An 18,107-nucleotide genomic window follows, 5' to 3' on the forward strand; every position below is an offset into this window, starting at 1 on the left:
GAATGATATTTGGTTATCATTCATATGAGTTGTAACTTAGTCAGAGTATCCAACTTGGCCTTAACTTTGCTTTTCATGTATAAATCATAAAAATAATTTTAAATCTTTAAAGAGGACTTGTTTTTTATTCATTGGCTTATGTCAAACGGTACGTACTTTGTTACTAAGCAAAGATATTGGAGTTTATTCTGCTAGATGTCGCCCGCGACTCCGTTCGCTTGGAATTAAAAACTTAATAAGTAGTCTATGTGTTCTTCCAGACTATGTTCTACATCTATGACAAATTTCATCAAGATCTGTTGAGCCGATCCGGAGATATCTTCAAATAAACATCCATCCATCTAAACATTTGAATTTTTAACATTAACTAACTATTATCCGCGACTCCGTCCGCGTGGAATTAAAAAAGCTTATAAATTAGCCTATGCGTGCTCCCAGACTATGTTCTACATCTATGACAAATTCCATCAAGATCTGTTGAGCTGTTCTGGACATACCTTCAAACAAACATCCATCTAAACATTCGCATTTATAATATTAGTTAGAAATATGATATATCGAACCTAGCCTCGTATCGAAATGTCATTGTATTAAAATGTGTGCAGCGCCCCTATCGGACGAAAAGTACACTAAAATCTCATACTAAACCCACTCTTTTCTTGTAATAGAACTATGATTTGGATTATACGGAGGAAGAGATGCATAGGAAGGTGAAATATTCTCGTTCCGTATCTCCTCTGTTGATTAAAAGTAGCCAACGCATATGCAATTGCGTATATCCAACGTCATGATAAACATTGTATCGCAGAACGAATTAAACACAGAGTATGGAAGGAAAGGATACTATTTTGTTTCTAGAACTTTCTCAATTATTCAATATCGTAAATATTTCTAAGAATCTACTTGCCATGGCTATCCCCGTGACCCCAATAATGTGACCCATTTAAACTGACACTCGAATACATTATAAAAGACAAAGAATTGGAGAAAAACAATGTAATCTTTCTCAATCTAATTAAAACTAGCTGTCGCCCGCGACTTCGTTCACGTGGATATATAAAAAAGTTAATTAGTATAGCCTATGTGTTCTTTCAGACTATGTTCTATACGTATGTCAACTTTAATCGAGATCCGTTCAGCCACATCACATCCATCTAAACATTCGCATTTATAATATTAGTAAGTTAAATAAAAAGCAGCTCTTCAAGGCTTAAATTCGAAAAAAAAACTAAACTAAAAAAAAATATAGTATAGTATCCTATGTCCGTCTCCTGGCTCTAAGCTACCTCCTCGCCAATTTTCAGGCATATCAGTAAAGTCGTTCTTGAGTTATAAATAGTGTAACTAACACCACTTTCTTTTATATATATAGATAGTTCTTTAACAAGCTAGCCAACATGCTAAAACGTAGTTATTGTAGAGAAAAGACGTTTGCAGAAAGAGGAGGCTTATCTTTCTTTGATAGGGACAAACAATTGCCTGGGACATTATGCGTAAAGAAAATCTTGTTAAACTACGTAACGTCACCTGAATAATGTACCTTCCCGAAAGCGAAAGAAGTTTACAAAACAGTTCTGCAGTTTTGGAGCATATTCAAAACAAATAAACGGACCTATAGCATTATATAGTTCTTTATACTTAAGAACATACTTTTCTGAAAACGTATCATAAAATTATGAAAGATATTAATTTTATATTGTTCTGAAGCTATTTATCTAGCTATTTTTTTATATCATAAGATGGCAAACGAGCGAGCGGTCACCTGAAATCGCTGAAATAGCGAAGTGACCGTCGCCCATAGACATACGCTATTGCATATGCGTTGCCTACCTTTAATCGACGGAGGAGAGCTGCACAGAAAGAAAATATCTTCCCTTTCCATGCATCCTCTCATCCGGAAAGTCCACTTCCAATTCCCATCCTTTCTTTATAAAGAAAAGGATGGGAAGGAAAGAGGACTAAATTAGGCCTCCGGGACGCACACTCATCAGACGAAACGCGGAATTGCTTCCACTTCACGCCTGTCTTCTGTGTGGTCGTGGTATTTACCGAAGATGTTAAAGCGGGCTAGAGCAATGGTAGACCATTGTTAAATCTATCTATATATATGGTCTATCTTACTAATATTATAATTGCGAATGTTTAGATGTTTGTTAGAATGTATCTCCTGAACTGCTGCATGGATCTCAATGGAATTTGGCATAGATGTAGACCATAGTCTGGAAGAACACATAGACTACTAATTAAGTACACTACATATTAACAGTGGTAGAGCCCGCTTTGACATCTTCGCACGACTTGTCCTCGCCCGGTGAAATACCACGACCACACAGAAGACACGCCTCAAGTGGAAGCAATTCCAACTACAGTCTGATGAGTGTGCGTCCCGGAGGCCTAAGTTAGTCCTCTTTCCCGTCCCACTCTTTTTCTTATGGGTTGGGAAGTAGAAGTGGGCTTTCCGGATGAGAGGATGCATGGAAAGGGAACATATTTTCTTTCTGTGCATCCTTTCCGTCGATTAAAGGTAGGCGACGCATATGCAATTGCGTATGTCTATGAGCAACGGTCACTTCGCTATCAGCGATTTCTGGTGGCCGCTCGCTCATTTGCCATCTTATAATATAAAAAAATATTTTTAGTTCCGATCGAACGGAGTCGTGGGCGACAGCTAATTTAGCAATAAAGATAGCCTATATCATCCAGAGATAGTGTTGCTTCCAAACAGTTAAAGTTTTTTTCAAATTGGAGCTGTTTCGGAACATATTCAATATAAACAAGCAAATCTTTTATAATATTAGTAAAGAAGACTCGGAAGGAAAATGATCTATAGTTTTCTTCAGCAAAACACCAATAAAACAAAACATCCTCTAGTTGTAATAACACGTTTATACTAAATCTCCAGGAATCGAAGTCGAAATGAGGGTAAATTTTAGACAAACACTAGTCTGTGACTAGATACATATCCGATCGATCCACTTTACCAATTTCACCTGTTTTACAAGGAAAAGTGATAGGGTTGTCAAATTTAAGTTATACGACGAAATAAAATAACTAAATAGTCTATGTGTTCTACCAGACTATGTTCTACATCAATGCCAAATTTCATCGAGATGTATGTATGTTCTAGGATACCTTCTAACAAACATCCATACATCTAAGAATTCGAATTTATAATATTAGTAAGATATTATTTTTTATATGGTGGCAAACGAGCAAGCGGCCTTCTGGATTTGACGAATTAACGAAGCGACCGTCACCCATAGACATACGCAATTGCAGATGCGTTGTCTACCATTTATCGACGGAGGAGGGGACGCATAGAAAGAAGATATTTTCTCTTTGTTCTTTGCTCTTTCGTAAAATCCATTACCCCTTCCCATCATCTTATATATAAAATTATCGTGTCACGATTTTCGTTCCCATACTCCTCCGAAACGGCTTGAACGATTCTCATGAAATTTCGTGAGCATATTGAGTAACTCTGAGAATCGGCCAACATCTATTTTTAAGCGCGGACGGAGTCGCGGGCGACAGCTAGTTTTCTTATAATAATACGTTGGAAAGGGAACATGGAATAAAATTAGCTCTAAAATACGATAAAATAAAAGTTAACCAAAATGAGACCGCGTTGTGCCGCTAGTATATTAAAAACTGTCAATTTTAAAGTCTTCATAAAAATAGAAACAGTCAACTACTACGTACTCCGTCCGAGTGGAATTGAAAACATTCTAATAAGTGTGTAAAGCTAATTTGAGCAAGATCTGTTGAGCCGTTCTGGATATACTTTCTTACAAACATCCATCTAAACATTCGCATTTATAATATTAGTAATAAAATAAAAACCGTTCAACCCTATTTATAACAGGTCATTGTGAAATGTGACTCAATGATTTCGTAACCGTCTGTAGGCCTCCACTCAAGGGCCACACGTGATCACTTGTTTACGTTTGATCCAGAGTAAAAGTGGACCTTGGGATACTAATCGACAATTCAACATAAACAGGAAAAATATTTCTTTGTAAAAAATATTGATAGAGACGGGGAAGGGACTAAAAGCTGAAAGTCTTCAATCGCTCGACGACAGAAGAGGGACAGAATACGTAGTAGAGTTTCTAACAATGGTAGAGCCAGCTTTAACATCTTCGCACGAATTGGCGAAGAAATTCCAAGTACAGTCTGATGAGTGTGAGTCCCGGAGGCCTAATTTTAGTCCACTTTCCCTTCCCACCCTCTTATAAGGAAGGGATGGGAAGTGGAAGTGGATTTTCCGGATGATGGGATGCATGGGAAAGAAAAATGTTCACTTTCTGTGCATCACCTCCTCTGTCGATCAAAGGTTGGCAACGCATCTGCAATTGCGTATGTCAGTGCAAAGGTTCCATCGCTATTTCAGCGATTTCAGGGCGCTCGCTCGTTTACCACCTTATGATATAAAAATGTGCTTGTTTGATTTTCACCTTAAAGCTATCGGACATCATTGCATCATAAAATGGTCCTTCGAGCCGGATAGATAAAAAAACATGTCATAGAGAGTTGAATTTAGTTTTATACAAAACGCGTAGAAATCCAGAGCCTATCTCGTATAGGACATACAAGGAACCGATATTTCGTTGTATGTATTCAACCTAAATACATAAATAAATATCCGTAGCTGAAAATCAACATACCGTTAGAAATCATACGGTATCTTCACGACGCATACATAATAAGGTAGACAAACAAATTACTTTTTTTTATATCATGAGGTGGCACACAAGCAGCCACCTGAAATCGCTGAAATAGTGCGACCGTTGCATACCGTAATTGCAGATGCGTTTCGATGCAGCGAATGATAGATGTAGCTCTATGGTTCCGGTGCGTTCCTTTGGAGATCACGGGACCCTCGCAGTCGCAATGAGAGGGTTACAGGGAGTAAGAATCCCACATAACCCTGTCTTTCCCCCAAAAGGCTAGGGTAGGGTATCTTACGAAGATTCCCCCAACCCAAAACATTTTGTTAAACAAAGCAAATTAAAATCCGTTGCGAGCCGTACGGTGCGTCCGGCGCGGGATAACGGACACGTACCTTAAATCTCATTAACCATAACACGAATTTTATTTTACAGACAAATAGAAAAGTGTTACAAATATCGTTCCTTACAACACTTTATCACGTAACTGTACTCGCCAAATAGGGCAATATTAAAAAATTCGTGGACATCTGAATTATTCAATGTTTTTTTTTCTTCTATTCAAACTTCGAACTATAAATAACGCAGGAAATCGTATTTGTATGGAAAAATATTGGTCGTAACTAACAGCGGTTGGCAACACGTAAAACAAGATGGCGGAGTATGACGTCATAGAGTCCGTTTTATGTTAATTTTTGACGTCTATGAAGTATTGAATAAATTTTGTATGTATATTAATGTTGTACTTTATTGAAGGGTGTGATAGTATCGTAATATAATAAATTTAATAAAATCTAAATTTTGTCTGTTAACGAACGAGCTGTCGCTAGCGACATCGTCAGCGCGGAATTAAAAATAAACTATGCCTATGTGTTCTTCCAGAATATGTTCTCCATCTATGTCAAATTTCAACGAGATCCATACATCCGTTCTGGAGATACCTTCTAACATCCATCCATCTAAACATTCGCAATGCAACAATTGTAAGGAAAATGATAAATTTTTCCTTACTTCGAAAATATTCGATTTCTTTGAAATGGGATGTCGAAATGGCCCAATTTGTTAATTTTCGTATACGTTAAAGGAATAACGGAAAAGTCAAGGAAACCGTAACTAACGGTAAATCGTATCTTTCGTTCCTACTTTTTTACGTCATAACTAACTGTTGCCCGCGACACTATCTGCACTTAATTAAAAAAAAAACCGCGATTAGCCTATGTGTTCATCCAGACTATGTTCTACATCTATGCCAAATTTCAGCGAGATCCATTCAGCCGTTCTGGTGATACCATCAAACAAACATCCGTCCATCCAAACATTCGCATTTATAACATTAGTAAGAAGTAGCAAACGAGCAAGCGGCTACCTAAATTTGCTGAAATAGCGAAACCACCCATAGACATCCGCAATCGCATATCTTTAACCTAGAAGGGGGACCTAGGACGTACAGAAAGAGTTTCCCCCTTCCTATGCGTTCCCATCAAATACCCTTCCCATCCTTTTCTGATAAGAAATAGGTGGAAAGGGAAAGAGGAGTAAAATGAGTCCTCAGGCACGCACACTCATCGGAGTGCACTTGTAAGAAGTTGTGATTTGAGGCGTGTGTTCTGTGAGGTCGTGTTGCAGCGAACGAGGTACAGACTGCAACTCTTGTTGTTGCTAGCCTCCTCTACGGATGTCTATGGGCAGCGATCGCTTAGCTTTTCGAGCAAAGTGGCCGCTTACTTGTTAACAACCTTATAATATAAAAAATAATAACTATGAGTACAGGATGTTATTTTTTCCAAACTGAAACTACGTATATAAGTTCCATTCGATATGCGAGAGTAATTTAAGTTTTTTTTTTGTTTTTTTATACAACAGCTTTAGGCAACAGAGGACAAGTTTTTTTTTTAATAAGACATCCTTTACGTCGCTTGCGTCCGTTGTACATTTTAATGTACTTTTTTCGTGTAAAATCTTTTTTAAAATGAAAACAATTTATACAACACGCCCTCTTTAATATAAGCTCTGACGTAGAAGATCGTAAGACGAGTGTTATATCAAGTCTTTGTACGCGAATAATTTTATAATCTCATTATATAGACCTACAAACTTGTTTGACCCGGTGAGGCCATGTTCTCCCGATTCTCTCTGACTTTATACCTACTTAGGTATAGAAAATGATAAAAAAAACTGACCGTTATGGATGCAAAATTCATAAACGACAGCTCACTAGCCTATCAATAAAAAAGGCCCTTAAACTGATAAGGATCTCGTGACAGTTTTTTGACATTGACATGAGGGTGTTAGTGAGCTATCATAATTTAGTTTGACGCACACCGGGTCAAACATCTGTGTTGATCTGTACAATGACGTCAGCTCAAACACGTGTTTGGGGGCTCGAGCCTTTTTTTCAGATAGGAATGTTTTATGCATGCGCAATGTCCCGGGGGAGGCAAGATAGGTAATTGTGATTCATCCCCATCTCTAGCGCTTACTGGAAAAGAACAGTGACTTTAACCCCTAGATCTGTTCCCTTACACACATAATGTGGTACGCCATCTTACTAATATTATAAATGCGAATGTTTAGATGGATGTTTGCTTAAAGATATTTCCGGAACGGCATAACGGATCTTGATGGAATTTTGCACAGATGTAGAACATAGTCTGTAAAAACACATAAGCTACTTATTATTTTTAATACCGCGCGGACGGAGTCTCGGGCAACAACTAGTTGTATTATGAAGCATATATATGCGACCATGACGCCCAGTGACCGACTTAACAAGGGCATCGCTGCGTTCCTAGAAGGGCGCGGGTTAGCAGTTCCTCGGCAACACCGTGCAATGCAAGCTAGGAATCTCCACCCTGGGGAGGATAGCTCTAGCCTCGTACTGGTGAGACATCGAGAAATATATCGCGGTTCTTTTGTCTCTCGCTTATCCAGTTTTGACTATATTTATACTGCATTCATATATTTGTACTGGCTGTTGATCACCACTCCGTGCGTTCGTTGTTTTAAGAAACATAATAAGTTGTCTATGTGTTCTTTCAGTCTATGTTCTATATGTATGGCGAATTTCATCAAAATCCATACAGCAGTTCTGGAGATATCTTCTAAAAATCATCCATCTAAACTTTCGCATATAATAATACTAGCAGTGACCCAGTCTTCCAGTCTTCCAGACTTTGTTCTACGTGTATGATAAATTCCATGAAGATCCATACAACCGTTCTGGAGATAACTTCTAACAAACATCTAAATTTTCGCATTTCTAATATTACTAGCAATCGCCCGCCACTCCACTTCACAGACTTAAAAAGACATAATTAGTAGTCTATGTGTTCTTCCAGATTATGTTCTACATGTATTTTAAAACATCGCGATCAGTTCAACCGTTGGTATCTTCAAACATCTATCTAATTGGCTTTTATAATATTAGTAAGATGTAACGTTGTGGTGTGCTTTAGTTTTAAATTGTAAGTGCAAATAATATTATATATGCTTTCAAATTGCTATATCGTTTATATTAGCTGTCGCCCGTGTCTCCATCCGAGTATGTAGGCCAAATTTCATCGCGATCCGTTCTGGAGATACCTTCAAACGAACATCCATCTAAACATTCGCATATTAGTAAGATAGAAAATTAAAAGTAGATTTTAATTGCTGTAACATTAAAGTATTATCGTCCCACGTAATCTGTATTAAAATTTTAAATAACAAAAAGTGGACGATCGTAAAAAAAACATCATTTGACTCTCGATGTTTCAAAATCATTCCAATCGTAATAGTTTTTTCAATGAAGCTATATACTTAAAAATAATATAAACCTTAAATCTAAACTTATAAAGCGGAAGAGTTTGTTTAAACGCGCTAATCTCAGGAACTACTGGTCCGATTTAAAAAAATATTTTCTTGTTGGCTAGTCCATTTATATAGGAAGGCTTTAGTCTATAACATTATGCTGCAACCAATAGTTTATTTTCATACCGCGCGGACGGAGTCACGGGCGACAGCTAGTAAAACATAAAAGCGATAAATTCATTTGATAAATATTAGTTTGATTTATAAATTTGTTTGTTTCATACGTTTTTTTTCAAATCGAAAACATCGACCAACCGAAATATTCGATCATACGAAATAAGACAAAATTATATATTACACTTGTATAAACCTTATTCCTATACGATAAGGTTCATTTTAGTTATGTTTAGTTGTACAACTGTCAAACGGGGCGCAGTCCTAAAATGCAAATGGCCGCCGTATAAAATGTCTACTGCCATCCCAGCTGACGCAGTGCCGGCCGGCGAACGCTCCTGGTTCCCGCCAAAACTCCTGTCAAACCAGTGTCTAGTAGCCACTCGATAAAAAATTTCTTTTTTAGGAAAATAAAAAAATCATCATGAGTGCGCTTTTAATAATTGTTATCATCGCCCTAGTGGTATATAAAATGTTTACGCGAAGAACTATCGCGTTGAAAACAACCAAACAAGGGTATACAGTATTGGCAGAGTTTCAGCAAGCACCAGGACCGATACCTTTGCCTTTCATCGGCAGTTTACATCTATTGGGTAAAAGAGAATCACCATTCCAGGCATTTACGGATCTAGCGAAGAAATATGGCGACATTTTTAGTATAAAACTAGGAAGTAGCCAGTGTTTGGTTGTCAATAACTTGGAATTGATAAGAGAGGTGTTGAATCAGAATGGAAAATTCTTCGGAGGCAGACCAGACTTTTTGAGGTTTCACAAACTCTTCGCCGGTGACAGAAATAACTGTAAGTTATTTTTTTTTTATTTCTAATAATATTTCTTCTTGCTATAAAATATTATATTAAATTTTCCTGCCAAAAAAAACTATTCCAACTGTCGTAATTGTTAAATAATATTTTTATTAACAATTCCTAGGAATTTAAGTCTGTTAAGAAGCTTTAATACTCTCGATTTAATACTATAAAATATTATCAAATTATTATGTTACTATTTATAATAGAAATTTTGATAAATTTATGTAAAAAAAATCAAATTAAGTTTATTAAATTTTCAAATTAAAAGCTACTTTTAAAAAAGTCTTGCAGCGTAAACAATTTATTACGTTCCAATAGTCAAATTAAAAAAATCAAATATCACTCACCATTTTAAACATCAATTTTATTCCGTTCACTAAAAACATTTATAAAATCACGAAATAATTAAAAACACAAATCGACTGTCGTTTATTTCAATAATAATTAAAATTTAACTTCAACTTTTCACCGCCAATAAACGTCATTTGACGTTATATATTTTTTTTAAATTTCCAATGCAAAGACAACACACGCTACAGGGCCCAAGTCCACAATACACCTGGCAGAATGCAACACGCAACTTCGTCTTTGATATTATCTATGCATTTTTCATTTTTATGGTATAGATTAAAAAGTCCTCTATTATGAAAGTTCATAAGTTTTATAATTAATTTTAGTAAATTTCAAAGAATATGGCACCTTTTTTTTAAACTAACCAACGTATTAACCAAGTTCTTACATAAATTCATTTTACACCTTTTAAGCAATTATAATAATATATTAAACGTATTTGAATACAAGAAATACGCGTGACTTCGTCTTCGCGAAATAAAAAAAAATAGTCTATGTCACTAGGGGATAGCGTAGCTTCCCAACAGTTAAAGAATTTTTCCAATCGGATAAGTAATTCCGTACACTACTCAATGCAAATAATAAAATCTATTTATCATAATATAGACAGCCTAAAAATTAACATAGTTAGTCATTCTTTGATATGTGATATTAATGGTTAAGATCTAGACCTTTCCTGTGACACATATCCTGTGCGTGACCTAAGAAATTAGGACACCCTTGTAAACCTACACCTAAAAACATTAAGATATAGATGGTTTGGTATAATTCATAAGAGGAAGCGGGTAGATAAGATTCTCGTACCTTCTAATGTTTTAGAACAGATAAATAGTTTGCCACTGATGTAACGATCAGGGGGGTTAGACAAAATGCGGAGAGTCCGTTTCTACACAGGTACAGTCATGGGTTTAGAGCTCTACTAATTCTTGCCCATCAAGATCGCAATCGTTTGGTGGGACGTTGCAGATCGCGGCAAATGGAGGAAGAGCCTTTGAGTTAATCTCAATTAGCTTTAACGGGTTCGATGTAGGGGTTAGACAAAGTGTATTCGATACGAAACGATTCCAAAACGAACTTCAAAAATGTATAGAACTGACAGTAAGTTTGGATAAGTCACGTGATTGTGCGCGTCAGGTCTATACGTTTTTGAAGTTCGTTATGTCTCCCCAAAATTTACTTTTATCTTACTAATGTTATAAATGTGAATGTTTTGATAGATGGATGTTTGTTAGAAGGTGTCTCCAGAACGGCTGTATTGATCTTGCTGAAATTTGGCATACATGTAGAACATAGTCTGGAAGGACACATAGTCTACATAAGAATCCGGTATATAAGTACGGTTTATGTAGTATATGTTAGATTTACATATTTAGTGGATAGCTCCGCAACATCTCATTGAAATTGGCACAGATATAGAACATAGTCTCGAGTAACATGAGACGCTTTTCTTTTCTTTTTTTCTAATTCTGCACACATAAATTCTACCAGTATTCTGCCATCAAAATCTCTGTATAAAACATATAGTCGTCCCTGTCTTTCATATTTGATAAAAAAGAGATAGATATTTCATACGGAGATCAGAGTCAGAGTAAATCCGCTGTCGCTCATAATTTGGACATCACCGTAATATAATACTGATGCACGTATAATAAAAATAAAAACGCACTGGCGCCTTATAATATTGCATCATGCATTTCACGTAACCTAATACTAGGCAACTAAACTATGCCTAAGTAGCATCAGCATTTTTTAACCTTGACAAGTTTTAAAAGTAAGTAAGGTTGATGTTTAAGTTTGACGTCGATGATCTAATTTATATAAAAGAAAGTGGTGTTAGTTACACTATTTATAACTCAAGAACGGCTTTACCGATATCCCTGAAAATTTGTGAGGAGGTAGCTTAGAGACAGGAGACGGACATAGGATACTATTTATTCTTTTTTTTTTCGAATTTATGCCTTGAAGAGCTGCTTTTTGTTTACCTTACTAATATTTTAAATGCGAATGTTAAGATCGATGTGACATGGATGGATGGGTGTTTGAAGATATCTCTAGAACAAGCATCCAATAGTAGATTAGTAATCGTAAATAGTAATTATTAGATTACTAGCTGTCGCCCGCGACTCCGTCCGCGTGGATACATAGAAAAACTTAATTAGTGTAGCTTATGCGTTCTTTCAGACTATGTTCTATATGTATGACAAATTTTATCAACATCCATTGAGCCGTATCGGAGATATTTTTAAAGAAACATCCATCATCCATTAGTAAGATTTTTTTATAAGCTTATTTTTCTATGTTCCGTTCTGAAATTATTTTTAAAATGTTATTTATGCGTTACTCTGTTGCTTGAATGATTTTAATCTGGAAACCATAGACTATTATGCACGCGGGTAAAGACGTAGTCGTCAGCTATTCACAAATAAATGCCTATGAGTTGTCCTAGATGTCAGTAAAATGATATTACCGTATTTAATTCTTCCTATTTACATTGTCAGCGTGTAACATTATACCAATCACGAGGTATTAACGTAATTTTTATTTGACATAGATTTTTTTAATGCGCGGGAAAATTATGCGTGACATTGTTAGTGTTTAAATTATTTTTAAAATCATTAACATGTTTAGTTGGAATAGTTTTTCTACGAACGCACTTTCAAAAGCTTTCGTAATGTTACTTCTTACTAATATTATAAAGTAGCTGTCGCCCGCGACTCCGTCCGCGTGGATTTTTTAAAAACTTAATATATAGATAAGTTAAATAAAAAGCAGCTCTTCAAGGCATAAATTCGAAAAAAAATGAATAAATAGTATCCTACGTCCGTCTCCTGGCTCTAAGCTACCTCCTCGCCAATTTACAGGCATAACTGTAAAGCCGTTCTTGAGTTATAAATAGTGTAACTAACACCACTTTCTTTTATATATATAGATGAGAATGTTTGGGTGGATGAAATTTGATATATATGATGAACATAGTCTGGAAGAACACATACAGTGCAGACGATGTTACGCGCGACAGCTAGTAGGTTATAAATCTATTGCCGCCATATTTTAAATTATAAAATTACGCGTTTCACAAATTAAAACAAACTTTAAATTTTTTACATTTATAATAATTAATTTGTCAATATTTGACACTTCAAATTCCCGCCAAAACTTTCCCTTGATACGTCACGTCACTAAAATTGTTGTCTGTGATACCAAGGTGCACTTTTTCCGTCCAAAGAGTTTTTAATCGTGTATTATTAAGCCATAAACAAGAGTAACATTTCTCTCTGCCGTGGTATGTACTTTTTCCTTCACGCACTGATTGCCTTACCGCATCATTACACGATGCATTTTCAATTTTATTCGCTTCTTATTACAGTTGCATCACATTGGAAGTATCCGACCGTGATTTCTTATTTTTTGCTCTATGTTAAACCAGTGATTCGCAAACTGCTGATCCCATGGAGTATTTAATAGACATGGCAACACAGAAAGAAAAAAGCCAGTATTATATTATTATATATAAGTTAAAAAAATCTTATTGTAACTAATTTTATAAATAAGAATGTTTCGATGGATGAAATATGGCATAGATATAGAACATAGTCTGAAGGAAAACATAGATTATTAAGTTTTTTTTTTAATCCGCGTAAACTGAGTATTGGACAAAGGCTAGTTTATGTGTATTTAAATGGATGGTTCCTAAAGTATTCCCGTTGTGGTTTTTAGTAAATTCAAATTATGTACTTTAAGAAATATAGCAGCAGGGGATCCATAAAAAGATTTTATGAGTAACAAAAAGCGTAGTAAAATTTAAGGTGTGTTGCCAGCTTAAAGTTTGAGAATCCCTGACATAGATGCTAGACTTTTTGCTAGACGTTCAGTGTTGCTATACTCAATACACCATAGATTTAACAATACTGTTATTATTACTCGACTAACTCAGGACAATATTCACGTATATTTATGTTACTATGTATATAGGTTTGTATATTAGTTTAATTGTAACATCCTGTAGAGTAAACGAGTGAACAGATTTTGACAAATGAGGTGTCATTCGATTCGTATACTTACAAAGAGTGTCATAGGATACAGTCTTTCGAGATTTTCGTTTTCATTCGATCGGTATTAATAAATTTATAACGTTCTAAATGCGAATCTTTAGATGGATGTTTGTTAGAAGATATCTCCAGAACAGCTGAACGGATCTCGATTAAATTTGTCATACATATAGAACATAGTCTGGAAGAACATATAGGCTACTAATTATGTTTTTAGTTCCGCGCAGATTCGCGGGCGACAGCTAGTCAACCGGTGTTAGTGTAGTTATCCAACAGTGAAATTTGTCAAATCGTTTCATTAGTTTCACCTAGTCAATACAAACATATCTTTCCTCTTTATATAAATATGTATGAATTAGACTTGTTTAGAAAAGATTTCAGTATCATCAGCTCACTATACGTCCCCACCGAGGAGCTCGGAACCTACCCTAAGTTAAGGGTGATAATACATAGTCAACCACACTGGCCAAGTGCGGGTTGGTTGACTTCACACATATCTTTGAATTACTTCACAGATATGTGCAGGTTGCGTCACGATGTTTTCGTAAATCGGAAATCGAAAAACACATTGGTACATGGCGGGATTCGAACCTTAGACCTGCAGATTGCAAGTCAAGTGCTTGACCCCTGAGCCACCGACGCTCAGTTCAGTATAGTTAGTTGCAAATATCTTTTACAATCTTTTTTTTCTTTTTCTGAAGCAATCTTATCTTTGTCCACAGCATTAGCCCTCTGTGATTGGTCGAATCTTCAACTGAGAAGACGTAATCTTGCCCGTCGTCATTGCGGTCCAAAGCAACATACAGATAATTTCTCACGTATCGGAACAGTGGCTACATTTGAATCTGTCGAATTATTGCATACATTGAAACAAGTGACCAGGAACACAGAAGGCAGCATTAATATAAAACCTTTTTTGATGTCGAGCGCGATGAATATGTTCACAAATTATATGTGCAACATAAGATTCGATACAGAAAATGATGTTGAATTCAAAAAAATCGTCGATCACTTCGACGAAATATTCTGGGAGATAAATCAAGGATACGCAGTCGACTTCCTACCATGGTTGGCTCCGTTTTACAAGAAACACATGGAAAAATTATCAAACTGGTCACAAGATATAAGATCTTTCATATTATCGAGGATTGTAGATCATAGGGAGATTAATCTCGATACAGAAGGACCAGAAAAAGATTTCCTAGATGGCCTTTTAAGAGTACTACATGAAGATCCAAATGTTGACAGGAATACTATAATTTTCATGTTAGAAGATTTCTTAGGCGGACATTCATCTGTTGGGAATCTTGTCATGTTATGTCTTGCAGCTGTTGCAAGAGATCCTGATGTTGGTAAGAAGATAAAAGCTGAAATCGATGGTATCACTAAAGGGAAACGAGCTGTTACACTCACAGATAGAATCAACCTTCCTTACACTGAAGCGACAATACTAGAATGTTTAAGATATGCTTCATCACCAATCGTACCCCATGTAGCAACCGAACCTGCTGTTATAGCGGGATACGGTGTCGAAAAGGGTACCGTTGTCTTCATAAATAATTACGAATTAAATAAATCAGAGAAATATTGGGAAAACCCTGGGAAATTTGATCCTAATAGATTTTTGGAACGCAACAAAATACGTGTCAGAAGAAATTCACAATGCGATTCGGGTATGGAATCCGACAGCGAAAGATCTCCGATAAACAAGACAACTGAACCGGAGAAAGAATTGGTTACAGTTAAGAAAAATATTCCGCATTTCTTGCCATTTAGCATCGGAAAAAGAACTTGCATAGGACAAACTTTGGTAACAACAATGAGCTTTGTTATGTTCGCTAATATTATTCAAGAATTCGATATACGAGCTGAAAAAATTGATGATTTGAAACAAAGGCCGGCATGTGTTGCATTACCTAAAGACACGTTCAATTTGTATTTAATGCCAAGAAAATAATAGATATGTGTGATCTGATTAACTCAACTGGTCCGGTGAGAAACGCTTTCGCGTTCAGCAGTTATGGGCTGCAGGGAAAATGAGCTCCAGAGGTCCATCGGGTCAGATAACTTCGTCTATATTTTTGTAGATAAATTACTCTGGGCGGCCATACGGAATTCTGTTGTGGATTTCTCTCAAATATCCCACCAGAAGTTTTAAAGGTTTTATACTAATTATGTTCTTTTTAGTTTTTATAAATTAGGTATAAATTAAATCAATTTTTTAAGTGAAAATTTATTTCTTGTTTTTTTTTATTTTTTATGGAATTTATGATTTTATAATTAGTTTTTAAAAACACAGATAACCGTATGGCCATAGAGAAAGGCTCAAAATAATATTTATTGATCATAAAAAAATATTTTTTTATAGTTTTTACGCTGTCAAAAATCAAATACGCATAACTTAAATACAAGTTTAAAGTTGTTTAAATCGACTGCTTATTTTTTAGTGTTTAGGGGGCGTCGATAAATTAAGTGAGGTGTTTAAGGGGGGAGGGGGTCGAGTCCAATCTCATCTAATTACTTTAGAGAGAGGGTCTCGGCAAATATCACGCTATTTTTTTTCTGATTAAAACAAAAAACAGCAAAAGCTCGAAGCATTTTTTTTATTCTTTTTACAATGACAATCCAACGCGTTTACGTAAGAAACTCACATTTTGGAATCTCACGTAAGATTGGGGGATGGGGGTTGAATAAAATCTCACGACATCTCACCATTTTGAAAATTAAAAAAAACACCTCACGTAATTTCTGGACGTCCCCTTATCGAGTTTCAATCTTTATAACTGGCATGGAATTTTAAAATTAAAAATAGTCTTCTTTACGTCTTTATGTATGAAGAGTAAAACAAAAATTGTAGATTAAAAATTAATCATTTAATTTTTTATGTATTAAATAAAAGCATTTATAATAATGATATTACGTTTCTAATGTTTTTTTTTAATAATTTTATATGTATTTTATTATCACTGCCAATTTTTTATTGTAGCAACATTTATAAAGTACGTTCAAAATACGAAGAGAAATTGCTGTCATAATACAAACGTAGAATTTTTTTATTTTACTTTTCTATCGATGATATTCGAAATATTCCAAAAAATTGTAACAAAAATATATTAAAATTAATATTTGGTAATTTTTTTATATAATTATTTAAATTCCGAATTGTATTTTAATTTTTTTTTATGTTAATAAGAAATTAGTAAATCGCAAAATTGTTACATTTTTAATCTATATTTTTGTTGTTTTAATCTGTGGAAATTATGTTTTTTGATTATCTGTAGTTTTTTTATGTTCGTCAAAAAATGCATTTTTGTTGGCATTTATAACTGTATTTATCGTCTATGTTTTTTTTATAATTAGCTAGTAAATAGAATCATTGTGATTGGTAGAACGTATGTTAGAAATTTTAAATTATAGTTTTTTGCAATTGATATTATGAGTTCTTTTTTTCACCTTTTTATTTTGACACATTTTTAACAACTTAGAGAAAACACATGCATACAAAAAGCAACAAAACAACTCACGTCATAGTTAAGTTTTCGTCTTCGTGAAATCGCTGATATAGCGAAGTGACTACCCATAGACATACGCAATTACATATGCGTTGCCTACCTTTAATCGACGGAGGAGAGGATGCACAGAGAGAAAATATTTCCATGCATCCTCTCATCTGGAAAGTCCACGTCCACTTCCCATCCTCTCCTTATAAGAAAAAGGGTGGGAAGGGAAAGAGGACTAAATTAGGCCTCCGGGACCCACGCTTATCAGACTGTAGTTGGAATTGCTTCGCACATGAGGCGTGTCTTCTGTGTGATCGTGGTATTTCACCGGACGAGCCCGGTCAATTCGTGCGAAGATGTTAAAGCGGGCTCTACCACTGTTTCAGTTTGAAGCTATACAAAATCCCCTAAATCTAGTCTAGATAGTCATGGCGATAGTCTTGCAGATTTACTTGATTTATTGTACATACACTAACTGTAACCCACGACTCCGTTCACGTGTTCTACCAGAGTATGTTCTACATCTAGGCCAAATTTCACCGAGATCTCCCGTTCTAGAGATATCAACAACATCCATCCATACATTTAAAGTGTTTGGATCGATTAATATTTAATAAGAAGGTTTTATAATACATAATTACATATCAGAACTCTTTGGTGGACGTAGTAGATCAAACTTTCTACCATGGTTGTGGCATAATAGCCGAGAGCCTTTGCCTTTTACATTAAAAAAAATATAAGTGACATAAATATAGAACAGAACCG

The 18,107-nt window shown here is 35.4% G+C and overlaps 1 protein-coding gene across 1 annotated transcript; it reads left to right on the plus strand.

Annotated features, from left to right (window-relative positions):
* The first annotated feature begins 8,961 nt into the window (after window positions 1–8,961).
* Window positions 8,962–16,069, plus strand: Cyp307a1 (cytochrome P450, family 307, subfamily a, polypeptide 1). Its single transcript, XM_013323527.1, has 2 exons — window positions 8,962–9,433; window positions 14,565–16,069. The coding sequence occupies exons 1-2, from the start codon at window positions 9,058–9,060 to the stop codon at window positions 15,797–15,799; spliced, it is 1,611 nt and encodes a 536-aa protein (XP_013178981.1). The 5' UTR covers window positions 8,962–9,057; the 3' UTR covers window positions 15,800–16,069.
* The last annotated feature ends 2,038 nt before the right edge of the window (window positions 16,070–18,107 follow it).

The sequence above is a fragment of the Papilio xuthus genome, unplaced genomic scaffold (assembly GCF_000836235.2).
Source record: "Papilio xuthus unplaced genomic scaffold, Pxut_1.1 DF825355.1, whole genome shotgun sequence".
NCBI lineage: Eukaryota > Metazoa > Arthropoda > Insecta > Lepidoptera > Papilionidae > Papilio > Papilio xuthus.